Genomic DNA, 26578 nt, shown 5'->3' on the forward strand with positions numbered 1-26578 from the left:
AGGCAAATTTGTGGCAGAGCTGAGTCTGGGGCAACAGGCCCTGTGCTGGGTATAGGAGTTTTCTCCCCATTTACAAATCAAACTCAGTATGGACAGAAGTCCTGGATCTGCTTGTAGAAGCAGCTCCGAGCCCCCAGCTTCCTGAGACCTGGGAGGTCGGGTTTGAAGTGGGTGCAGCTGGCTCAGGCACCAGGTGCCATCTCTTACCCCACAGAACCTGACCCGGGAACAAGCCGACTACTGCGTCTCCCACATGAAGCCCTACGTGGACGGCAAGGGCCGCGAGCTCCCCACTGCGTTCGACTACGTGGAGTTCACCCGCTCGCTTTTTGTGAACTGAGCCACTCCCTGGGTCACCCACCCCTCACTGCTTGCCCCGCGTCGCCTTGCTGCATGTCCGCTCCTCTGTGTGCTCTCACTTTCCACTGTAACCTTAAGCCTGCTTAGCTTGGAATAAGACTTAGTAGAAAATGGTGCTTCACTAACCCACTTCCGGTCCAGTCACAATCACCACGTCACTGTGGGGACCCAGATCTGTGTCTTGAAGCAGCTGCCCTCATTCTGACTTCAGAAAAATCAAAGCAGCTGGCTCCTCCCCTTGCTCTCTCTCCCGCCCTCCCCCAAATCTGTTTTCATGTAAAAGACAAATAAACGATGACTTCCCCCAAAGCTTTGCTCTTCTTCATTCAGCGTCAGAAACACAAGGCTCGGCACAGTGAAGGCTTGCACCCGCCTCCCAGGACCCCTCAGGTCGCCACCTCCGCTGCCAGGCGGTCCAGGTGCTCAGCTTCCCGGGGCCCTTGTTCCATGAACTCTGTGCTCAGTTGCCACACCTTCACTGTGCCCTGGGCATCGCCCGCAGCCAAGAGCTGAGTCTGCTGGCTGTTGAACTCCAGACAGTAGACAGGACTTTCATCCTGGGTTTGCTTGATCAAAACTGTGGGTTTCTGGGAGCTTTTCTGGAAATCAAACAGCTGCACGTCACCTGCAGAGAGAGACAGATACGTGGAGTAAGAGAAACTCTAGAGACCAACCACATGGCAGGAGGAGGCTAATGCCTGGGTTCAATCCTGTCGTGTGCAGCCACAGTCACTTTGAGTTGGGTTGCTGGAGGGAAGCCGTCCTTACCCCCATGTGTGGTCTCTCCCCAACCCAGAACCCCAGGTGCAAGCAGGGCCCAGACCACCCACCCCTTAAAGAGATCCAGGCCTAGCGGCCCCTTCTTACCTTCCCCAGAGGCAGCTGCAAAAACCAAGGGCCGCACTGGGGACCAGCGCACGGCAAACAGATACTTGAGGGAGAGCTGCAGCGAAGTCAAGGGAGGGGCCTGCAGCATGGAGTACAGGTGGACATGCCCGTCAGTCCCAGCGCTCAGGAAGAGATTCCTAGACAGGATGCAGGGGGCCAGGCAAGGGAATCGGTGCTGGGGTCTGGGTGGTGCTGGCCCCCAACACCAGACCCCTCCTGGGCTGCCAGGCTCATGAAGAGCCTCCTGGGTCCCTGAGCCTGGAGTTGGTCCTCTCATTAGAGAAGGGACAATGCCTGGGCCAACCACCAAAGACCTGAACACGGATCTCAGGGTGGGCAGAAGGCAAGCACTTGAAGCAGTTCGTCATGAGGCTTGGCAGGCTAGAGACCCGCAGGGCAGGGACACCCTGGCCCCACTGTGCCCCAGGCCTCCCCTACCTACCTGTGGAAGGGGGAACAGCTCACAGAGTAGATGGGACCGCCGTGGGGGGAGAAGGTAAACTGTGCTGGGGCCCGCAGGGGCACGGAGCTGGGCATCCGCGTGAGGGCTGCCTCTCCAGCTGCCAGGGAACACTTGAGCGGGAAGCCGCCTTCTGTGCCCAGAATGAACAGCCTAGGATCAAAGCTGGAGAAGGCCACTGCTGTGGCGCCCACCTCGGTCTCCCCGCGGGGATGCTGTGGAGGAATGGCAGCAGCAGGGTCAGAGCCACTGTCCCAACAGAGGCAGAGAACAGGAACGGAGGTCACAGCGAGTCAGGCCCGCTGCCACACCTTCCTGTCCCCAAGGCTCACCGGCGCAGGCCAGGGCAGTTTCCAGGTGCCCACGTACCTTCTTGAGCTTGGTGCTCCGTGGCAGCTGCTGCATGACCAGGGCAAAGCCCTCTGTGAGCTGCAGCTGGCCCGCCCCGATGCCCCGCCAGAGCAGCACCTTCCCGTCGGTGGCCACACTCAGCACCTGGAAGCGGTGGCTGTGCCCAGGCTCGGGCAGCCACACCACCTGAGTTGACAGCATGCAGGGCCAGGATGGAGACAAGGGACACCTGCCCAGGTGTCACGCTCCACCCCCACCCTCCCTCTCTTCCAGGAAAAAAAAGAATTCTCCGGGAGGCCCCAGAGCCAGGCTCACCCACCAGGGGGCAGGCCTGGAGGGTTCCCAGGGCCCTCTCCAGTCCCAGAATCCCAGCGCTGCCTGCAGAGGAGGCTGGGAATGGCCACAGGGCCCTGGGAGTGGCTCCTGAGGGGGGTGACTCACGCTGTGGGAGCTCCGAGAATGCAGGAGGCAGCTGTCCAACTGCCAACGCCCGGGTGACCTTCCTAGGAGAGTGGGCGCCCTCTCCCCAGCTCTGCCTCAGGGCCCGTCCCACCCGGCAGCCCCTGCCCTGACCTGGGATACAGGGTCTGTGTGGGTGTCATCCGTCAGGCCTGTGCGCCACAGCAGCGGGTCCTCAAGACGGCTCAGGTCCCACACCAGCACCTCACCACTGTACAGCCCTCCTGCAGGGACAGTGGGCCTGGGCAGAGGCTCAGCCCCACCCCCAGCCTGACTTCCTGGCCAAACACCCACCCCAGCCCACCTACAGGGCCAGGCGGCAGAGCCACTTGGCCGGAAGTCATCCCCGCAGAGGGAGAGTCCTTGGCCGGAAGTCATCCCCGCAGAGGGAGAGTCCTAACCCCCAGCCCTCCTGCTGTACCCCAGGGAGCTTTGCCAGACACCCCTGCCCTGCACCTGGCAGCTCCCTCCAGTGTTGCCTGCCCCCTACCACTGACGGCTTCCCAAGGGCACCTGCCTCTTCTGGCCTCTCCACAGCCCCCAGCCCTGGCCCGACCCTGGCCCCCTTCCAGACTCCTCCCCCGAGTTCCACCCCTCAGGGCTCACTGCAGACCTTCACCTGGGCTGCAGGCTGAGGGGGTCAGGGCCCGCCTTCCTGTCTCTGGGCCAAAGGGCCCATGGAAAGCTCCCTTGTGCCCTCTGCAGGGCGGGAAGCCGAGTCCTGAGAGGAGGGGAGGCGGACGCAGCAGGCAGCTCACCTGCGACGTGGGAGGGATGCGTGGGGTGGAAGGCCAGACACAGGACAGCGCTGGGGACCTCGACCACGGCCGACGGCTGCTGGGGACGCAGGCCTCGCCGATCCAGGTTCCAGGCACACACGAAGGACTTAAGCGTGCTCCAGTCCCCATGGTCCAGCCTGTGCAGGGACAGGCTTGAGCCGGCTGTGCCCCTGGGTGGGGCTCCTATCACCCACCCCTCCTCTCTCCCTACTAGCCCCGGACACACTCGCTGTGTCCTTGTCATCACCAGACACTACTCTGGGTATTGAAGTGGGCCCACGCTCCACTCTAGCACCCCAAGGGTGTGGCATTCTCTGGAAAACGGTCCCCAGGCACCAAGGACGCTCCATGCCATGCAGGATGGGGAAGCAGCTGGTGGAGTGGGCGAGGCAGGCAGGCCCAGGGCCGCCAGGCAGGGGGGAGGGTGGTCCTGGCACTCAGCCCCACTGCCTGCTCTTCTGCCACTTGTTGTCAACCCTGCCCAGGAAGCCTTGAGAAGAGACTCCCAGGATGGCTGAGCTCTTAGAACCAACCCTTCCCTGCGCAGCTACAGAGACAAGGCCCAAGGAGGGTCCTGGGGTGGTGCGCTGCCCCTCACCCGCCCCGCTGCCACTCACCGGCCATAGGCACAGGCCACCACGGAGCCAGTGGAGTTCCAGGAGATGCTGGTCACATGCAGACCCTGCGCTTGGGCTGGTGGGTAGCCCAGGGTATACAGACAAGACACCTGCAGAGACACCCCCAACCCTGAGTCCCAAAGCCACCAGCAGGGGGCCTCGTGACTGCCTAACCAAACCCCACCTAGGCCAGGCCACCCTTGGCCCTAGAGACCCTCAAGTCCATCAGCCAGGCCTAGAGGAAAATGTGGCGCGTTCATCCCCACATCTGCCCCAGCAGGATGCTTCCAGAAGCCCAGAAGGCATGGCCTGAGAAGCAAGGCCGACCAGGCTCCCGCCCAGAGTGGTGGCTGCCCTCACAGGCACACTCCACAGTTTCCAAGCCTCAGGGGCTGCAGCAGGAAGGTGGGGATGGTTGCCCAGCAGCATAAAAGTGCCCAACGCAGCCAAGTACAAGGCGTCAAGCAAACCACCCGACATCACGTGGTGCTACATGCACATGATTTTTTGTTGGTGGTGGTGGTGAGTTGGTTGGTTTTCTTTTTTGAGACAGAGCCTCACGCTGTGGCCCAGGCTGGAGTGCAATGGTACAATCTCCACTCACTGCAAATGCCACCTCCTGGGTTCAAGTGATCCTCATGCCTCAGCCTCCCAAATAGCTGGGATTACAGGCGCGCGCCACCACATCTGGCTAATTTTTGTATTTTTATCAGAGATGGGGTTTCACCATGTTGCCCAGGCTAGTCTCAAACTCCTGACCTCAGGTGATCCACCCGCCTCGGTCTCCCAAAGTGCTGAGATGACAGGCATGAGCCGCTGTGCCTGGCTGCACACAATTTTTTGTCAAGCTCTGGCATCTTGCTTTCAGCCCCACAGCCGGCCACAGCCACGTGTGAGGAGGCTGACGACCAGCCTAGCCAGGGGTAGGCACCAGCTGCCCAGGAAGTGGTGTGTGCCAGGAATCCAAACAGCCTCTCAGATCCTCTGACGTTTCAGATCTGTTGACCTCATGATTCTACATAAAGAAACTATCGACTGAGGGCTGGGCACGATGGCTCACGCCTGTAATCTCAGCACTTTGGGAGGCTGAGGCAGGAGGATAGCTTGAGCTCAGGAGTTCAAGACCAGTGTAGGCAAGACGGTGAAACCCCGTCTCTACCAAAAATACAAAAATTAGCTGGGCATGGGGGTCAGACAGAGCCTGTAATCCCAGCTACTCAGGAAGTTGAGGTGGGAGGATCACTTGAACCCAGGAGACAGAGGTTGCACTGCTGCTCTCCAGCCTAAGCAACAGAGCAAGACCATCTCAAAAAAAAAAAAAAAAAAAAAAGAGGCCAGGCCTGGTGGCTCACGCCTGTAATCCCAGCACTTTGGGAGGCAGAGGGGGGTGGATCACAAGGTCTGGAGTTCAAGACCATCCTCGCCAACATGGTGAAACCCCGTCTCTACTAAAAATACAAAAAATGAGCTGGGTGTGGTGGCACGTGCCTGTGGTCCCCGCTACTCGGGAGACTGAGGCAGCAGAATAGCTTGAACCCGGGAGGCAGAGGTTGCTGTGAGCCCAGATCGCGCCATTGCACTCCAGCCTGGCGACAGAGTGACACTCCATCTCAAAAAAAAAAAATTCATTTTGTGAAAAAATAAAAAAGAAACTATTCACTGGAAAGACTCCACACTCCACAAAGAGCTCCACAGCCACACCCCGTGCACTGCTGCAGCATGTGCAAGAGGTGCCTCTGCTGTGGAGAACAAGCTGGCAGCAGATCAGAACCAGCAACTCCACTCCTAGGTTTAGACCCAAGAGAAATGAAACCTCATGTCCACATGGACACCTGTACACCAATGTCCACAGGAGCATGACCCACTCTAGCCAAAAAGGGGAACAGCCCAAATGCCCATCAGCTGATGAGTGGGTAAATGAACGTGGTCTGTCGATGCAATACTATGCAGCTGTAAAAAGGAACGCAGCACCAATCCAAGCCGCAACACGCATGAACTATTATTTTCAAACAAAGCTATACAGTGGGCTAGGAGGTGGAAGGAAGCTCTTACAGGCCTTGTAATGTTCACTTTCTTGATCTGGGTTTTGGTTCAAGAAATGTTTGTACTTTGTAAAAAATCATCTCAGGAGGCTGAGGCAGGAGCATCTCTTGAGCCCACTTGAACTACAGCCTGGGCAACATAGGAAGACCCTAACTCTAAAAAAATTTTTTTGGCCAGGCGCAGTGGCTCACGCCTGTAATCACAGCACTTTGGGAGGCCGAGGCAGGCGGATCACCCGAGGTCAGGAATTCGAGACCAGCCTGACCAACATGGTGAAATCTGTCTCTACCAAAAACACAAAATTAGCCGGGCGTGGTGGTGGGTGCCTGTAATCCCAGCTGCTCAGGAGGCTGAGACAGGAGAATCGCTTGGACCCAGGAGGCAGAGGTTGCAGTGAGCCAAGATCGTGCCACTGCACTCCAGGCTGGGTGACAGAGCGAGACTCCATCTCAAAAAAATTAAAAAAAAAAAAAAGAAAAAGACAAAAGCTCCCTCATCTCAAACCCAATGCTGTCTGCCCAACTGGCCATCAGCATTTACAGGGTCATGACTCTGGACTGTACCTGGAAGGCAGATGACCCAGAGCATGGTAGTGAAACCAGAGAAACTGGGGTTCAAGTTCTGGCTCAGCCAGGGTATAGCTGTGTGGACCTGGACAAGTCACTTAGCCTCTCTCAGCCTCATCTATAAACTGAAGATTATAATAGCACTACCTCATAGAGTTAGTTTTTTTTTTTTTGTCTTTTTTTTGAGATGGAGTCTTGCTCTGTCGCCCAGGCAGGAGTGCAGTGGCGCAGTCTCAGCTCACTGCAACCTCCATCTCCCAGGTTAAAGCGATTTCTCCTGCCTCAGCCTCCCGAGTAGCTGGAACTACAGGTGTGTGCCACCACACCTGGCTAATTTTTGTATTTTTAGTAGAGAGGGGGTTTCACTATGTTGGCCAGGCTGGTCTCGAACTCCTGACCTCAGGTGATCTGCCCACCTTGGCCTCCCAAAGTGCTGGGATTACAGGCGTGAGCCACCGCGCCCGGCCTCGTACAGTTGTTTTGAGGAGTGAAGAAGATACCACAGGAGACACTCTTTCATTCTTTTTTTTTTTTTTTTGAGATGGAGTCTCGCTCTGTCGCCCAGGCTGGAGTGCAGTGGCGCGACCTCGGCTCACTGCAAGCTTCGCCTCCCGGGCTCACACCATTCTCCTGCCTCAGCCTCCCGAGTAGCTGGGACTATAGGCACCTGCCACTACGCCCAGATAATTTTTTTTTGTATTTTTAGTAGAGACGGGGTTTCACCGTGTTAGCCAGGATGGTCTTGATCTCCTGACCTCATGATCTGCCCACCTCAGCCTCCCAAAGTGCTGGGATTACAGGCGTGAGGCACGGCACCTGGCCAAGAAGGCATTCTTAAACCGTGCCTGGCCCAAAGAAGGCCCTCACTGCACCGTACATGGGGAGGCAGGGCAGCCGGGCTGCCCAGGCTCTCGCCTGCCTCCACTGCTCACCCGCTCAGTTTCACTCTGGACGTTACTTCCACATAGGGTGTCCATCTCCCTAACTGTAAAGTGGACAGAACAATACTGACCTCAAGGTCAGCAGTGAAGGCTCACTGACTTATTCTTAGGGAACCTAGCGCAATACCAGTCAGGACATTAGAGCCTGGTGATTGCCGGCTGTGATGACGACTGGCACGGCTGTTATTTGTGGGAAGGAAAACAAGGGGAGACAGAAGTGGGGCAGGGGCTCGACCCGAGGCTGCACCAGCCCATCCCCTACCATCTGCTGCTGCTCGGTCCAGTTCACCTCGAAGCCATCAAACGCGTGGCTCTGCCAGTTCTTGTTCAGCTCTCGGATGACCATGGCCTCCACTCTCCGAAGAAAGGCTGCGAGCCGGGGTATGTCGTACCAGGACGGGGGCTGCACGCTGACAGGCACGGGGGCCTCCGTCTGCACCTGGGCATCCACATGATTCCTGGCCTGGGCGGATGCGTTGGCAGTGGCAATGCTGGCCGTCTGGCAACTTTTCTGGGGGGAGGGTGAAAATGAGTGTCACCACCCAGCTGTCCCGCATAGCCCCCGCCCAGCCCCCTGCCTGCCCCTCCTGCTTGACCCCCTCCTTGCTGCTGTGGGTCTCAGGCTAGGGGCCTCTCTCAGTGACGTCTTGGTTGGAGATGGCCCCTTGATTCTCCTATGTCCCACAATCAATGAGTGCCAGCCAATCGGAGCACTGTGTCCCTACCTCAGCCACAGTGACCAATTCAGAGCTGGCCAAGTGACCCACACAGGCCAGTGAGACCCTGCCCCAAGACTTTTGGTACAATTCGGAGGAGTCAGAGGGCTCCATTTCTGAAGACACAGAGGGCAGGCAGAACCACATCGGCTCACAGCAGCACCCTGGCAGACACATGGTCTGATGCCCACGAACACCCCAGCTTCACACCACCAGGCCCTCCCTCAGCGGGCAGCCCTCCCAGCACCCGGGTGAGCAACAGCAGCTTCAGCATCCACTATGAGCTGCTAGGTGGGAGGCAGAGCACCGCCCCCAGAGGCCTTGCTCTCCACCCTGCCACCACGCCTACTATTCCTGGTCCCCTGCTTAGCTGTACCTGGCACAGGTACAAACATCAGAACAGGGAAGGAGAGGCCAGCCTCCCTTTCTTACAGACATGCCCAATCTTCACCAAACGAAGGCTCTCTGGGCGGAAGCAATCATGGTGATTGCTGCTATCTGTGAGGGGCTCTCCTCGGGTGGCTGCTCAAGGGACAATGACAAGGCCCTGGACTGCCACACTCCCTCCTTCCCATCTCATGCAGGATTCGAGCTGGGCCAGGAGGTAAGCCCGGAGGAAGGAAGGGGGCCGGACTCACCAGGACAGTTCTCTTCTGAACACACAGGCCTCAGCACTGGTACCCACCCTCACCTCCACAGGCCACTCAGTTCTCTCTGCTTGTCTGTGTCCTACTGAACCGCAAGCCCCCCAGCATAAGACTCTGTCTGATCTTTGTATCCCCAGCACTTTGCATGGTAATTGGTACAAAGCAGATGTTCATTTATACACATACACACACACATACGCCGGGCACAGTGGCTCACGCCTGTAATCCTAGCATTTTGGGAGTCCGAGGCAGGCGGATCACAAGATCAGGAGATCAAGACCATCCTGGCTAACACGGTGAAACCCGATCTGTACTAAAAATACAAAAAATCAGCTGGGCATAGTGGCGAGCACCTGTAGTCCCAGCTACTCGGGAGGCTGAGGCAGGAGAATGGCATGAACCCAGGAGGTGGAGCTTGCAGTGAGCCTAGATCGCGCCACTACACTCCAGTCTGGGCGACAGGGCGAGACTCTGTCTCAAAAAAAAAAAAATTAGCCGGGTGTGGTGGCGCATGCCTGTAATCCTAGCTACTCAGGAGGCTGAGGCAGAAGAACTGCTTGAACCTGGGAGGTGGAGGTTGCACTGAGCCGAGATCATGCCACTGCACTCCAGCCTGGCCTATGGAGGGAGACTGTCTCCAAAAAAAAAAAAAAAAAAAAAAAAAAATTACTTATTGAGGCCAGGCGCAGTGGCTCACGCCTGTAATCCCAGCACTTTGGGAGGCCGAGGCGGGTGGATCACAAGGTCAGGAGATTGAGACCATCCTGGCTAATACGGTGAAACCCCATCTCTACTAAAAATACAAAAAAATTAGCCGGGCATGGTCGTGGGTGCCTGTAGTCCCAGCTACTCGGGAAGGCTGAGGCAGGATAATGGCGTGAACCTGGGAGGCAGAGCTTACAGTGAGCCGAGATCGCGCCACTGCACTCCAGCCTGGGTGACAGAGCGAGACTCCATTTCAAAAAAAAAATTACTTACTGAGCATCTACTTGCCAGGCATTGTCTGGGTAATGAGGACACAGCAGAAAAGAAAATGTGCAAGATTCTTGTGCCCCAGGCGCTTACACAGGGGTGGGGAGAGATGAATAAACAAGAAAAAAACACCAAATCCACACAGCACTGAGCACATGCAGAGGCACGAGAATGGAAGGAAACAGCCAGGGAGGCTGTCTGGATGGGACGGCGAGGGTGGCCTCTTAGGGAGGTGGCATTTGAGCTGAGATGTGAAGGACATGAAGGAGCCGGCCAAGTGGAAAGCTTCAGGAAGGAGTGTCGTGGGCCAGAATAAAATGTTGTGGAGGAAAATCCCCTGAGCACAGTGGCTCACGCCTGTAATTCCAGCACTTTGGGAGGCTGAGGCAAGAGGATCACTTGAGTCTAGGAGTTTGAGACCAGCCTAGGCAACAGAGAGAAACTCTGTACCTACAAAACAATTAAAAATTTGCCAGAAGCCAGGTGCAGTGGCTCATGCCTGTAATCCCAGCACTTTGGGAGACCGAGGCGGGTGGATCACGAGGTCAGGAGTTCAAGACCAGCCTGGCCAAGATGGTGAAACCCCGTCTCTACTAAAAATACAAAAAAATTAGCCAGGCGCAGTGGCAGGCACCTGTAATCCCAATTACTCAGGAGGCTGAGGCAGGAGAATCGCTTGAACTTGGGAGGCGGAGGTTGCAGTGAGCTGAGATCGTGCCACTGTACTCCAGCCTGGGTGACAGAGTGAGACTCCATCTCAAAAAAAAAAAAAAAAAAAAACAAACTTGCCAGGCATGACGGCGCATCCTGTAGTCCCCAGCTACTCAGAAGGCTAAAGTGGGAAGATTGCTTGAGCCCAGGAAGTGGAGGCTACAGTGAGCCATTGAGTGTGCCACTGCACTCCAGCCTGGGCAAGAGAGCAAGTAAAGCCCAAGAGGATGTGTTGGACTCTGGAAATCATGGAAAGAAGGGAATCCAGGGTGACCCTGGTATCTGCACTGAGAATCCGTGGACGGGGCGTCCCCAGATGTGAGGTCACACCCAGGCAGAGAACACAGGGCAGTTCTGTGGGGCCTGCTTTGGACTCAGATGCCTCAGCCACCCACAGGGAGGCACCAAGTATTCCCGGGGGAGGTCACGAAGCTCTGGAGAGTTTCTGACCAGACATGTGACTTGAAGCCACAGAGCTGGAGGAGGCTGCTGAGGGACTACACACACCAAGGAATGAATGAATGGGCCAGGGGATCAGAAAGTGCATGTGCCGAGCCAAGATGCAAGGGGACTAAGGCAGAATCTCAAACTCCATGGAAGCCACAATTCTGATGACAGTGCCAGTTAGTAAGAGCTCACTTCCAGGCACTGTGCCAAAAACTTCACCCACATCACCTTTCTTCCTCACAACCACCCTATGAAGTAAATCCTATCTTCATATTAATGTTGGCACTGAGGCACAGAGAAACTGAGTAACTCACCCAAGGTCACACAGCAAAAGGTGATCGACTTGAACCCAGGCGGCCTTTTTTTTTTTGAGACAGGGTCCCACTCTGTTGCCCAGGCTGGAGTACAATGGAGTGGTCATAGCTCATTGCAATCTACCTCTGCCTCTTGGGCTCAGGCAATCCTCCCACCTCAGCCTTCTAAGTAGCTGGGACTACAAGTACACAACCACACCTGGCTGATTTTTTAAAAGAATTTTTTTATAGAGACAGGGTCTCACTATATTACCTAGGCTTATCTCCAACTCCTGGGCTCAAGTGATCATCCCTCCTCGGCCTCCCAAAGTCCTGGGATTACAGGCGTGAGCCACCGCGCCTGTCCAACCTGACTTGCCACTAGATTGTCTGACCTCACGACAGTAACCTGCATCTCAGCCACGGTGCTCTCCCGAACACGTGCGAAGCTGGGCCGCACCACATGTCACTGCGCTCTGCTTCATATGCTTTGCAGATACAGCACTTTTCACAAACTGAAGGATCACAGCACCCCTGCGCTGCGCAAGCCTATCGGGCCATTTTCCCTACAGCATGCGCTTAGTTCATGCTTCTGCCACATTTTGGCAATTCTCACAATATTTCAAATTTATTCATTCTATCTGTTATACTGATTTGTGATCAGTGATCTTTTATGTTACTACAGTAATTGTTTTGCAGCACCACAAATTGTGCCTACGTGAGACGGTGAACTTCATCGATAAATGTTGCGTGTGATTTGACTGCTCCACTGACCAGCTGTTCCCTGTCTCTCTCTCCTTGGGCCTCCCTATTCCTAGACAAAACAATATTGAAAGTAAGCCAATTAGGCCAGGCGCAGTGGCTCATGCCTGTAATCCCAGCACTTTGGGAGGCCAAGGCGGGCAGATCACCTGAGGTCAGGAGTTCAAGACCAGCCTGCCCAATGTGGTGAAACCCCATCTCTACTAAAAAAAAAAAAAAACAAAAAAAACAAAAATTGGCCGGGCATAGTGGCTCATGCCAGTAATCCCAGCACTTCGGGAGGCCAAAGCGGGCGGATCACCTGAGGTCAGGAGTTCGAGACCAGCCTGGCCAACACAGAAAAACCCCGTCTCTACTAAAAATACATAAATTAGCTGGGCATGGTGGCGTGCACCTGTAACCCCAGCTACTCAGGAGGCTGAGGCAGGAGAATCACTTGAACCAAGCCTGGGCAACAAGAGTGAAACTCTGTCTCAAAAAAAAAAAAAAATTACCCAGGCATGGTGGCGGGCGCCTGTAGTCCCAACTACTTGGGAGGCTGAGGCAGGAGAATCACTTGAACCCAAGAAGCAGAGACTGCAATGAGCCGAGATCGTGCCACTGCACTCTGGCCTGGGCAACAAAGTGAGACTCCATCTCAAAAAAAAAAAGGTAAGCCAATTAATATCCCTACAGGGGCTCTAAATGTTCAAGGGAAAGAAGAGTTGCAGGTCTCTTAATTCAAAAGCTAGACATGATTAAGCTTAGTGAGGAGGGCATGTTGAAAGCTGAGACAGGCTGAAGCCAGGCCTCTTGCAACAAACAGCCAAGTTGTGAATGCAAAGGACAAGTTCTTGAAGGAAATTAAAAGTGCTACTCCAGGGAGCACACAAATTATAAGTGAAACAGCTTATTGCTGATAGGGATAAAGTTTAGTGGCCTGGATAGAAAATCAATCCAGCCACATTTCCTTAAGACACACCACAACCCAGAGCAAGGCCCTAACTCTCTTCAACTCCATGAAGGCTGAGAGAGGTGAGGAAGCTGCAGAAGAAAAGTGTGAAGCTCATGACGTTTAAGGGAAGAAGCCATCTCCATAATGTACAAATACAAGGTGAAGCAGCAAGTGCTGCTGGAGAAGCCGGAGCAAGTTCTCCAGAAGATCTAGCTCAGATTATTGATGAAGGTGGCCGCACTAAACAATAGATTTTCTTTTGTGTTGTCGTTTTTTTGTTTTTCTTTTTGTTTTTTGAGACAGAGTCTCACTCTGTCACCCAGGCTGGAGGGCAGTGGTGTGATCTCGACATTTGCCTCCTGGGTTCTAGGGATTCTCCCGCCTCAGCCTCCCAAGTAGCTGGGAGTACAGGTGCCCGCCACCAGGCCTGGCTAATGTTTGTATTTTTAATAGAGACAGGGATTCACCATGTCAGCCAGGCTGGTCTCAAACTCCTGAACTCAGGTGATCAGCCTGCCTGGGCCTCCCAAAGTGCTGGGATTACAGGCATGAGCCACCTGGCCCAGATTTTCAAAGTAGATGAAACATTGGAAGGACATGCCATCTAGGAATTTGAACTAGGAAGAAGTCAATGCCTGGCTTCAAAGCTTCAAGAGACAGGCTGACTCTCTTGTTAGGGGCTAATGCAGCTGATGACTTCAAGTAAAAGCCAAAGCTCATTTATATCCAGGTAATTCTAGGGCCCTTACAAATTATGCTAAGCCAGGCACAGTGGCTCATGCCAGTAATCCCAGCACTTTGGGAGGCCAATGAAGGTGGATCATTTGAGTCCAAGAGTTTGTGACCAGCCTAGGCAACATGGGGAAACCCAGTCTCTACAAAAAGATTTAAAAATTAGCCAGGTTGGCTGGGCACAGTGGCTCACGCCTGTAATCCCAGCAATTTGGGAGGCCAAGGCGGGTGGATCACGAGGACAGGAGTTCGAGACCAACCTGACCAACATGGTGAAACCCCGTCTCTACTAAAAATACAAAAATCAGCCAGGTGTGGTGGAGCGTGCCTGTAATCCCAGCTACTTGGGAGGCAGAGGCAGAAGAATCACTTGAACCCAGGAGGCGGAGGTTGTGGTGAGCTGAGACTGCGCCATCACACTCCAGCCTGGGCAACAAGGGCGAAATTCTGTCTCAAAAAACAAACACACAAACAAAAAACAATAATATGGCACCTGCAAATTTCCTGTGAATTGGTAAGAAGCCACCATTACTCTTTGTGCTCTGGGATACCTAAGTCAGCTTCCCATGGTTTGAGATCCCTTTGGGGATGAGGCCCAAGTCCATAACCTGCCACCATGCCAGGCAGTGTGTGACTGGCAAGAGGGTAAGGCTCCGATAAGCCGCCCCCGGGGAAGTCAGAGAAAGAAATGGGGCATGGGAGTCAGGATCCTTACTTCCTAGGCCACTCTCAGAGGGGAGTGTCAAGGACGCTAGGCCCAGAGCCAGCCTCCCACACCTAGAAAGTGTATTCAGGGGCCAGGTGCTATGGCTCACGCCTGCAATCCCAGCACTTTGGGAGGCCAAGGCAGGTGGATCACGAGCTCAGGAGATCGAGACCATCCTGGCCAACATGGTGGAACCCCGCCTCTACTAAAAATACAAAAAATTAGCCAGGCATGGTGGCATGCACCTGTAATCCCAGCTACTCGGGAGGCTGAGACAGAATTGCTTGAACCCGGAAAGCAGAGGTTGCAGTGAGCCGAGATCACACCACTGCACTGCAGCCTGGGCAACAGAGCAAGACTCTATCTCAAAAAAAAAAAAAAAAAAAAAAAAAAAAGTGCATTCAGGGGAATACAAAGGGCTGGGCCAGACTTTATGTAATCACACCAGGACATCCTTGGAGGGAATCAGAGAACAGTAATTACCAAAGCAAGACCAGCAGGGTCCACCCTCTTGAGAGTCTGAGGCCCCAGGGACCCTCTGCAGCTTGAAGCCCAATTCTCCTGCCCCAAGACAGCCTGCAGCCATGGAGAAACCCACAACATCAGCACTCCTGCCTCTCAGAGGAAAGAAACTGAGGCCCAGAAAGATGAGGAGATGCCTCCTGGAAAGTCCACCTGCCCCACAGGACCCCTTTCTTGGAAAACCTCCTACCCAAGCCACAAGCTAGGCCCCAAGCCCGACTTCTCTGACTGAATGAAAACTGAACACTGGCCGGGCACAGTGGCTCGCACCTGTAATCCTAGCACTTTGGGAGGTCGAGGCAGGAGGATCACTTGAGGCCAGGAGTTCGAGACCACCCTGGCCAACATGGCAAAATCCCATCTCTACTAAAAATACAAAAATTAGTCAGGTGTGGTGGCACACGCCTGTAACTCCAGCTATTCGGGAGGCTGAGACAGGAGAATCACTTGAACCAGTAAGGTGGAGGTTGCAGTGAGCTGAGATCCCGCCATTGCACTCCAGCCTGGGCAACAGAGCCAGACTCCGTCTCAAACAAGCCCACTCCAGCAGGGGATGCCACATGCTAGAGAATCTCCTGGGCCGGGCCCGGCCAAGCCAGGCCCAGCCAAGCCAAGCCAAGCGGGCAGGGCCAGGCATGGTGGCTCAGGCCTGTAATCCTAGCCCTTTGGGAGGCCGAGGCAGGCAGATCACTTGAGGTCAGGAGTTCAAGACCAGCCTGGCCAACATGGTGAAGCCCTATCTCTACTAAAAATACAAAAAAAAAAAAAAAAAACAGCCAAGCGTGTTGGCGGGGAACTGTAATCACTGCTACTAGGGAGGCTGAGGTGGGAGGACTGCTTGAACCTGGGAGGTATAGGTTGCAGTAAGCCAAGATCGTGCCACCGCACTACAGGCTGGGCGACAGAGGGAGACTCCATTTCAAAAAAAAAAAGAGAGAGAGAGAGAGAGAATCTGCTGGGCCAGAAGCTACAGCCAGTGCAGAAGAGGCACTCACTTAGAGACCCAGAGCTAGGCAGCTAGGTCAATTCAGAGGAGGGATGCAGCAGAGGCCTGCCAGGGAGTGAAAGCACACAAGAAACCGTTCAATTCAGCATTTCCTAGGCACCTCTGGGACACAGAAAACTACAGGAGACTCACCCCTGCCCTCAAGGAGCTAAATCATGGGAGACAGACCTGAATGTCAAAAATGCACCCCACTGGGAAAAAGTTCAATAGATCACGGTGATGACTGGGCACTGGAATTACACTTGATGCCTCTTAATTGCACACTTTTTAAAATGGTTAAAACGGGCCAGACATGGTGGTTCACAACTTTAATTTCAGCACTTTGGGAGGCTGAGTGGAAGGCTCATGTGAGGCCAGGAGTTCAATACCAGCTAGGCAACAAAGCAAGACCTCTGACTCTACAGAAATTTTCCAAATTAGCCAGGCGTAATGGTGTGCACCTGTAGTTCTATCGACTCGGGAGACTGAAGTGGGAGGATCGCTTAAGCTCAAGAGTTTGAGGCTGCAGTGAGCTACGATCACATCACTGCATTCCAGGCTGGGAGACAGAACCAGACCACCAGCACTTTGGGAGGCCAAGGTGGGAGGATCATTTGAGGTCAGGAGTTCGAGACCAGCCTGGCCAACATGGTAAAACCCCGTCTCTACTAAAAATACAGAAAAGAGCCAGGCCTAGTGGGACGTTCCTGTAATTCCAGCTACTGGGGAGGCTAAGGTGGGAGAACTGCTAGAACTCAGGGGGCAGAGATTGCAGTGAGCCAAGACTGCCTGGGCAAGACAGTGAGACTCCATCTCAAAAAAAAAAAAAAAATCTGGGCCAGGTGCGCTGGCTCACACCTGTAATCCCAGCACTTTGGGAGGTGAGGCAGGCAGATCACGAGGTCAGGAGTTCAAGACCAGCCTGAACAACATGGTGAAACCCCATCTCTACTAAAAATACAAAAATTAGCTGGGCATGGTGGTACGTGCCTGTAGTCTCAGCTACTAAGGAGGCTGAGGTAGGAGAATCGCTTGAACCCGGGAGGCAGAGGTTACAGTGAGGTGAGATCGCGCCATTGCACTCCAGCCTGGGTGACCGAGTGAGACTCTAAAATATAAATAAATAAATGAAAATTTTTTTAAAAAAACTACTGGAAAGTAGCTGGACTAAACTAGTGGTTCTCAAACTTTGCTAAGCATTAGAATCATTTAGGGAGATATTATGAAACCAGATCCCCAGGTCATACCACATCCAAAGTAAGCCACAGTAACTGCAAGTAGAACCCAGGAGTCCACATTTTTCAACACTTTCCAGGGCATTCCAGTGTTGACTACCTTTGAGAAGAGGAATGAGGAGGCCCCCCTCAGCTGAGACAACAGGGCCGGCCGGTCACTGACACTCAGAAACTCCACGTGAACAGCACTGGCTTTCACTTGGCTTTCTGGTCAACAGTCCCATTCAACCCCCATAAGAAGTGTCCTAACAATCGCACTTCACAGAAGACAGACTGCGTTACTAGTCCAGGGCCAAGCCACTGATAAAAAGGATCTGCACCCTTAAACTCAGATCGAAAATTAAGGTCCAGGACACTGTCCCTCTAAACAGATAGGGATGTGGCAAGAAAAGTCAAGTCAGGCCAAAGACCATATATATGCGCCACCACACCCGGCTAATTTTGTATTTTTAGTAGAGACAGGGTTTCTCCATGTCGGTCAGGCTGGTCTTCAACTCCCGGTCGACCTCAGGTGATCTGCCCGGCTCAGCCTCCCAAAGTGCTGGGATTACAGGCATGAGCCACCATGCCCAGCCCCATTTTTGTATTTTTAGTAGAGATGGGGTTTCATCATGTTGGCCAGGCTGGTCTTGAACTCCTGACCTCAGGTGATCCACCAGCCTCAGCCTCCCAAAGTGCTGGGATTACAGGTGTGAGCCACCACGCCGGCCCATAGATTACTTGTATAAAGAACAAAAAGTTAACTCAAAAAGCACCAGGCAGCAGTGGCGCAGTGGTCACCATGACAGCTAAGGGGCTGGGTGCAGTTCTGCCAGGCTAGGAGCACACCCAGCACCCAGAATCTGTGGCCGCTGCTTGAGCACAGCCTGTGCCATGGCCACCTCTGCCCCCTCCTAGGAGCATGTCGGGAAGCGGCATGAGATCTTTCACTATCTCCATGAAGGCCTACAAGGAGTGCCCAAGCAGCTGCTGGGTGCAGTGGAGACCAAAGAGAAGTTGATCAGAGATTTTGATGAAAAGCAACAGGAAAGAAACAAAAAGCTGGCAGAGTTGGAGGAGGAACTACATTATGCACCTCTATCTTTCTGTAACCCCATGATGTCTAAGCTTCAAAACTACCAGAAGGGCTGGGGGTAGTAGCTCACACCTGTAATACTAGCACTTTAGGAGGTCGAGGTGGGCAGATCACTTGAGGTCAGGAGTTCAAGACCAGCCTGACCAACATGGTGAAACCCCATCTCTACTAATAATACAAACATTAACCGGCCGTGGTGGCGCACAGCTGTAATCCCAGCTTCTCGGGAGGCTGAAGCAGGAGAATCGCTTAAACACGGGAGGCAGAGGTCACAGTGAGCCAAGATCGTACCACTGCACTCAAGCCTGAGTGACAGATCGAGACTGTCTCAAAAAACACTACTGGAAGGACCTTGCCAAACTATCAGGAGGTGAGAAGCACACCTTGGAGAGCCACACCTGGAGGCCGAGGAGACATGAAATATGGCACACAGCCAGGCACGGTGGCTCACACCTGTAATCCCAGAACTTTGGGAGGCCGAGGTGGGCAGATCACCCAAGGTCAGGAGTTTTGAGACCAGCCTGGCCAACACAGTGAAACCCCATCTCTACTAAAAATACAAAAAATTAGCTGAATATGGTGGCAGGCGCCTGTAATCCCAGCTACTCAGGAGGCTGAGGCAGGAGAATTGCTTGAACCCAGGAGGCAGAGGTTGCAGTGAGCTGAGATAGCACCACTGCACTCCAGCCTGGGTGACTGAGTAAAACTTCATCTCAGAAAAAAAAAGAAAAAAAGAAAGAAATATAGCACATGTGCTGCAGAGAATGAGCACATGGACTTGCTGCAATCTCAAAGGGCAATGCTTCTACAAGGCACTGGAAGCCTGATCCAGCTGACCCAAAGTACTGAACATTCTCATCAGACTGGCACAGAAACTGACCAGATTGGCTCAGAAATCACAGAAGAACCAGAGGAACAAGACCAATTAGAAAGTACCAGGAGTCGGGCCGGGTGAGGTGGCTCACGCCTGTAATCGCAGCACTTTGGGAGGCCAAGGTGGGCAGATCACCTGAGGTCAGGAGTTTGAGACCAGCCTGGCCAACATGGTGAAACTTCGTCTCTACTAAAAATACAAAAATTAGCTGGGCATGGTGGCAGGCACTTGTAATCCCAGCTACTCAGAAGGCCGAGGCAGGAGAATCGCTTGAACCCAGGAGGCAGAGGTTGCACTGAGCTGAGATCATGCCATTGCACTCCAGCCTGGGGGACAAGAGCGAAACTTCATCTCAAAAAAAAAAAAAAAAGAAAGTACCAAGAGTTGGCCAGGTGCTGTGGTGCACACCTGTACTCCCAGGTACTCGGGAGGCTGACGGAGGAAAATCGCTTGAACCCGGGAGGTGGAGGTTACAGTGACCCGAGATTGTGCCATTGCACTCTAGCCTGGGCAACAAGAACGAAATTCCGTCTCAATAAAAAAAAAAAAAAACGAGGCCGGGCGCAGTGGCTCACGCCTGTAATCCCAGCACTTTGGGAGGCCCAGGCAAGTGGATCACCTGAGGTCGGGAGTTCAAAACCAGCCTAACCAACATGGAGAAACTCCCTCACTACTAAAAATACTAAATTAGCCAGGCATGGTGGCACATGCCTGTAATTCCAGCTACTCAGGAGCTGAGGCAGGAGAATCACTTCAACCCAGGAGGCGGAGATTGCAGTGAGCCGAGATCATGCCATTGCACTCCAGCTTGGGCAACAAAAGTGAAACTCCGTCTCAAAAATAAAAGAAAGTACCAAGAGTGCCAGGCACAGTGGCTCACACCTGTAATCCCCAAGCAGTTTGGGAGGCCGAGGCGGGTGGATCACCTAAGGTCAGGAGTTCAAGACCAGCCTGGCCAACATGGTGAAACCCTGTCTCTACTAAAAACACAAAAATCAGCCCAATGTGGTGGCGTGCACCTATAATCCCAGCTACTCAGGAAGCTGAGGCAGGAGGATCACTTGAAACCAGGAGGCGGAGGTTGCAGTGAGCTGAGATCGCACCACTGCACTTCAGCCTGGGCAACAGAGCGAGACTCCGTCTCACACACAAAAAAGAAAGTACCAAGAGTAGCCCAGGTGAGGTGGCTCAGGCTTGTAATATCTATACCTTGGGAGGCCGAGGCAGGCAGATGACTTGAGGCCAGGAGTTTGAGACCAGCCTGACCAACATGGTGAAAGGTCGGGAGTTCAAAACCAACCTGGCAATATGGTGAAACCCCGTCACTACTAAAAATAAAAAAAACTGGGTCGGACACGGTGGCTCACACCTGTAATCCCAGCACTTTGGGTGGCCGAGGCAGGTGGATCACGAGGTCAGGAGATAAACACTATCCTGGCTAACACAGAGAAACCCCACCTCTACTAAAAAAAAAAAAAAAAAAAAAAAATTAGCCAGGCGTGCTGGCATGCACCTATAGTCCCAGCTACTCAGGAGGCTGAGACAGGAGAATCGCTTGAAGCCGGGAGGCGGAAGTTGCAGTGAGCTGAGATCACGCCATTGCACTCTAGCCTAGGCCACAGAGCAAGACTCTCCAAAAAAAAAAAAGGCCAGGCCAGGCGCGGTGGCTCACGCCTGTAATCTCAGCAATTTGGGAGGCCAAGGCAGGCGGATCACAAGGTCACGAGATCGAGACCATCCTGGCCAACACGGTGAAACCCCATCTCTACTAAAAATACAAAAAATTAGCCGTGGTGGTGGGCACCTGTAGTCCCAGCTACTCAAGAGGCTGAGGCAGGAGAATGGTGTGAACCCGGGAGGCGGAGCTTGCAGTGAGCCGAGAGCGTGCCACTATAATAAATAAATAAAAATAAAATAAAATTAGACAGCTTTGTCAGGCCAGGCATGGTGGCCCACGCCTGTAATCCCAGTACTTTGGGAGGCCGAGGCAAGTGGATCACAAGGTCAGGAGTTCAAGACCCACCTGGCCAACATAGTGAAACTCTGTCTCTACTAAAAATACAAAAATTAGCCGCGTATGGTGGCACGTGCCTGTAGTCCCAGCTACTCAGGAGGCTGAGGCAAAAGAATCACTTGAACCCGGGCGACGGAGGTTGTGGGGAGCCGAGATCACGCCACTGCACTCCAGTCTGGGCAACAGAGCAAGACTCCATCTCAAAAAATATATATATAAAAATTAGCTGGGCGTGGTGGGGCGTACCTGTAGTCCCAGCTACTCAGGAGGCTGAAGCAGGAGAATCACTTGAACCCAGGAGGCGGAGGCTGCAGTGAGCTGAGATGGCACCACTGCACTCCAGCCTGGCAACAGGCTCCATCTCACACACACACACACAAAAATTTAAAAATCAGCTGGGCACAGTGGTATGTGTCTGTAATCCCTGCTACACAGAAGGCTGAGGCAAGAGGACGGCTTGAGCCTGGAAGTTGGAGGTTGCAGTGAGCCAAGATGGCACTACTGCACTCCTACCAGGAGACAGAGCAAGACCCTGTGGAAAGAAGGAAGGAAGGGAGCGAGGGAAGAGTGGGAAGGGGACAAAAGAAAGGGAAGGGATGAAAGAAGTAACTTACCACCTTCTTCTGACCCTTGAAACATTCTTACAACATTAAAGAATCTCCTTAGGTAAGAGAGCTGGCTGTGTTTCCAGTGAACCATCCTCACAGATGAAAGCCTTCGCACCCAAGTATTAGAATCATTTTCTTGGGATTCTACAGGTTAAAGCTATCAACAAGAAAATTAGCCAGACTCAATCTCATTCTCTGTATTAGAAAAAAAAAAAGTATTAAACTGAATCAATGATTCCTAACCTAGAGGCTACTTTTTTATTTTTATTACTATTTTTTATATACAGAGTCTCATTGTCACCCAGGCTGGAGTGCAGTAGCACAATCCCGGCTCACTGCAACTTCGCCTCCCAGGTTCAAGCGGTTCTCCCACCTCAGCCTCCAGAGTAGCTGGGATTACAGGCATGCACCACCACACCCAACTAATTTTTGGTATTTTTAGTAGAGATGGGGTTTCACCATATTGGCCAGGCTGGTCTGGAACTCCTGACCTCAGGTGACCCACCAGTCTCAGCCTCCCAAAGTGCTGGGATTATAGGTGTGAACAACCACACCTAGCCCCAACCTAGAGTCTTCTAAAAATGTTCAGCAAGGCCGGGCGTGGTGGCTCACACCTGTAATCCCAGCACTTTCAGAGGCCGTGACGGGCGGATCACGAGGTCAGGAGATGGAGACCATCCTGGCCAACACAGTGAAACCCCGTCTCTACTAAAAATACAAAAAATTGACCAGGCGTGGTGGCGGGCGCCTGCAGTCCCAGCTACTGGGGAGGCTGAGGCAGGAGAATGGCGTGAACCCAGTAGGCAGAGCCTGCAGTGAGCCGAGATTGCGCCACTGCACTCCAGCCTGGGTGGCAAAGCGAGACTCCATCTCAAAAAAAAAACCAAAAAACAAAAACAAAATGTTCAGCAAGAGCTATTTTGAGTATTGCTTAAAAGCCAGTGCATCTGAATCATCAATTGACCTGTGATAAGGATGGACAGTTAACTAAACCACCTAGTGCCCTGGCTTTCCCTGAGAACCGTTCCCATACAGCACAGCAAAGTGGGAAGTGCGTGCAAGCCAGATCACATCCTGGCTTCAGCTGTGTAGAATTCTAGGCCTGAGGTAAGAAATCTGTCCTCAAGAGTAAGACTTCATGGAAACCTCACTGGCCTTGGGGAGGATCTGGGCTCTGCAGGTTCGTGCAGCAAACTAAGCCTCAGTATTCTCTTCTGGGACATGTGCAGCAACCAATGCTGCTCATTTTCAGAGGAAAAACGTAAGTCCTTACAATACTCTGACAGCCCACACCTGACCTGCCTTTCCTTTCCTTACCCTCTCTGACCTCACCTGGGACCACTCTTCCCAACCCTACACTCCTCTCCAGCCCCACCTGCCTCCTCAGACAGACAGATTTGCCCTAGGGCCTTTGCACTGACCTTTTTTTTTCCCCTCAAGAGTCAGGGTCTCACTCTGTTACCCAAGCTGGAACACAGTGGTGCAATCATAGCTCACTGCAGCCTCCAACTCCTGGGCTCAAGGGATCCTCCCGCCTCAGCTGCTCAAGTAGCTGGGAATACAGGCACAATGCCAGGGCACCCTACTTTGCACTTGACTTTTTATCTCCTTAGATGACTCTACCCCAGGTATCCACTTAGCCCATGCTCACTCCTCCAAATCTTTGCTAAAATGTCACCCTCTCACTGCAGCCCACCCGGCAAACCACCCTCTCAATCCCCAACCCAGTCCTTCCAATCTCTCAGCTTTTTCTTTTGTCCACGGCACTATTCACCTTCTAACACACTGCATAATTTACTTATTAAATATACTGTTAATGTTACAGCCCTTGCCACTGCCCCATGTAAGCTAGAGGAGGGAGAGATGTCTGTCTTCTTTTCTGAGTCCCCAACCCTTGAACAGCTCCTGGCACACAGCAGGTGCTCAAGCTCAAAGTCCGCACAGACTCCTTGGGAGAGGCCTTGAGCACGCAGCAGCCCCGCCCCTCATCTCATCAGAGCACCTCCTTTCGTGCGCGTTTGATTAAACACCTGGAAAACTGGCTTATCTAGAATTTACGATGCAGTTTGGTCATTTAAAAGTTAGCCTGGGCCAGCGCAGTGGCTCACACCTGTAATCCCAGCACTTTGGGAGGCCGAGGCGGGTGGATCACAATGTCAGGAGATCGAGACCATCCCGGCTAACACGGTGAAACCCCGTCTCTACTAAAAAAAAAAAAAAATACAGAAAATTAGCTGGGCGTGGTGGCGGGCGCCTGTAGTCCCAGCTACTAGGGAGGCTGAGGCAGGAGAATGGCATAAACCCGGGAGGCGGAGCTTGCAGTGAGCAGAGATCGCGCCATTGCACTCCAGCCTGGGCGACAGAGTGAGACTGTCTCAAAAAAAAGAAAAAAAAGAAGGCCGGGCGCAGTGGTTCATGCCTGTAATCCCAGCACTTCGGAAGGCCGAGGCGGGCGGATCACGAGGTCAGGAGATGGAAACCATTCTAGTTAACACGGTGAAACCCCGTCTCTACTAAAAAATACAAAAAAATTAGCCAGGCGTGGTGGCAGCCGCCTGTAGTCCCAGCTACTCAGGAGGCTGGGGTAGGAGAATGGCGTGAACCCGGGAGGCGGAGTTTGCAGTGAGCCGAGTTTGCGCCACTGCACTCCAGCCTGAGCGACAGAGCGAGACTGTCTCAAAAAAAAAAAAAAAAAAAAGGTCTGAACGCGTTGGCTCACGCCTGTAACTCCAGCACTTTGGGAGGCCGAGGAAGGAGGACAGCTTAAGCCCAGGAATTGGAGACCAGCCAGGGCAACACATGGAGACCCCATCTCTACAAGATAATAAATAAACAGCGTGGTGAAGCGCGCCTGAGGTCCCAGATACTCTGGATGCGCAGGTGGGAGGATCGCTCAGCACCGGGGACTGAGGCTGCAGTGAACCGAGATCGCACCACTGCACTCCAGCCTGGGCGACAGAGCGAGACCCTGTCTCAAAAACGAAACAAAACCAAAAAAAGTTGTTAGTTTGAAATGCTTAAAAACTGCAGTTCACACAAAATCCTTCAAAACGTGGGATCCTTGGAGGTGTTTTGTTTTTCCACTTTTTGTTGTTAAAAAATGGGCCGAAAGTATCCTCTGGGTCAGTTTCTGTGGAATAAACTGTAAAGGCAAACGGTGGGACGCCCGAACCCGCCCGGCGGCCGCGCTGCGCCCGCGCCTTCCCACCCGCGTCGCTCCGCGCGGGGCCCGCACCCTCACCGTCTCCCCGCGGATGCCCTGGACGGCCCTCCACTGCGAGGGCACGGACGCCACACCCAGGGTCTCGTCCTGCAGCGGCCCTGGCCGCCCCGGCCCCGGGCCGCTCGCAACCCCGCCTGTCGCCAGCACCGCAACACCGCAACACCCGCGCTTCCCGCCGGCTCGAGTGGCCCGGGCTGCGCGCGGGTTGCCATGGAGATGGTTCCGCCCTCTCGTGCGGACGCACTCAGGCGCGACCTCCGCCCCTACGCCGCCATGAGCGGAAAACGGGGAACGTGAGGCTGGCGGCGCCATGTTTGAATTGGTCGCAGCGCCTCCTGCAAGGCCTGAAAGAAAGAAAAGTAATGATTCTTCTCGGCCAGAGAGAGAAGCATGACCGGTTTTGCATACCCTGTCCCCAGAAAAAGCACGCTCGGGGTAGGCTCGCTACTCCTGGGCGAGGAACCTGCGGAAGTGAGGCATTGGTGCCAGGTTCAAAGATGGCGCTGAGCAGCCAAGCGCAGAAGGGAAGAGAGGGCGGCAGCCTGCGGCCGTGGCCGGCCCGCGAGGTCTGGGCCTGGGGGCGCAGATCTGGCTGAGCAGCTGTTGCTTCCAGCAGATCCGAGAACCGAGCCACTCGAACAGGCTGTCACCTCGAAGCCAAGTGATCTCCCTTTAATCCTCAGTCTCTGTCTCAATAGAATGATGATGAAAAATATTCCTACGGAGATCCTAATGTGGTTAAAAAGCTGGGAGGCCCAAATGAGGTCTTCTACAGAAACATGCTTATTAAATCGAAATTAAAAGCAAATAACCAAATAATGTGCCTACTGTGTGTCAGGCAAAGAGCCCAGAACGTCTCTTTCTTATTAAGTTCTCACCCTGAGGAAAGAACTGCTTTTTATACTGTATTATGTTGTTCTGCCATTCCGTGCGCCCCACCGCAATTAAAAAACACTGGAGATTCTGACCTGAGGACTAAAAAAATAAAAATAAAGAATAAACAAATAGGCCGGGTGCGGTGGCTCACACCTGTAATCCCGGTACTTTGAGAGGCCAAGGCAGGAGGATCGCTTGAAGCCAGGAGTTCGAAACCAGCCTGAGCAACATAGTGAGAGCCCCGTCTCTACAAAAAAATGTTTTAAAACTTAGCTGGGCATGGTGGCACGTGCCTGTAGTCCCACCTACTCGGCAGGCTGAGTGTAAGGATCCCTTGAGTCCAGTAGTTTGAGGATGCAGTGAGCTATGATTACACCACTACACTACAGCCTGAGTGATAGAGCAAGACCGTATCTCTAAAAAAATAATAGGCCAGACGAGATGGCCAGCACTTTGGAAGGCCAAGGCAAGAGGATCACTGGAGCCCAGGAGTTTGAGACCTGCGTGGGCAACACAGCAAGACTCCCTCTCTACAAAAAAAAATTTTTAAATTAGCCAGGCATGGTGGCACACACCTGTAGTCCCAGTTGCTTGGGAGGCCAAGGTGAGAGGATCCCTGGAGTCAGGGAAGTTGAGGCTGCAGAGAGCCCTGATTGAATCACGCTGTGCCTCAGCCTGGACAAGAGAGTGAGACCCTGTCTCAAAATAATAATAATAATAACAACGAAATAATAAAATTAAAAAAATTCTAAAAAATGATCTGGAAGGATAGATGCTACTTT

General features: G+C 53.3%; 2 protein-coding genes and 1 pseudogene across 10 annotated transcripts in view; 2 read left to right on the forward strand and 1 right to left on the reverse strand.

Moving 5' to 3' along the window:
- The window catches only part of SPTAN1 (spectrin alpha, non-erythrocytic 1), an 81164-nt gene extending 80495 nt beyond the window's left edge, over window positions 1-669 (forward strand). For all 9 annotated transcript variants that reach the window (XM_054501098.2, XM_054501096.2, XM_063650372.1 and 6 more), the window contains one exon: window positions 215-669. In XM_054501098.2, coding sequence (XP_054357073.1) covers window positions 215-340 — 126 coding nt within the window. In that variant the 3' untranslated portion in view covers window positions 341-669. The remainder of the gene's footprint in view (window positions 1-214) is intronic.
- On the reverse strand, window positions 660-25147 carry DYNC2I2 (dynein 2 intermediate chain 2). The gene is given in 10 exon segments (XM_054501108.2): window positions 660-985; window positions 1228-1385; window positions 1691-1923; window positions 2078-2245; window positions 2633-2742; window positions 3277-3434; window positions 3915-4024; window positions 7727-7975; window positions 24939-25076; window positions 25079-25147. Coding segments are annotated over 10 exon segments (1617 nt in total). The 5' UTR covers window positions 25133-25147; the 3' UTR covers window positions 660-746.
- On the forward strand, window positions 18000-19156 carry LOC129044416 (vesicle transport through interaction with t-SNAREs homolog 1B-like; annotated as a pseudogene).
- Window positions 25148-26578: the final 1431 nt, after the last annotated feature.

This window comes from Pongo pygmaeus, chromosome 13 (assembly GCF_028885625.2).
Source record: "Pongo pygmaeus isolate AG05252 chromosome 13, NHGRI_mPonPyg2-v2.0_pri, whole genome shotgun sequence".
Lineage (NCBI taxonomy): Eukaryota > Metazoa > Chordata > Mammalia > Primates > Hominidae > Pongo > Pongo pygmaeus.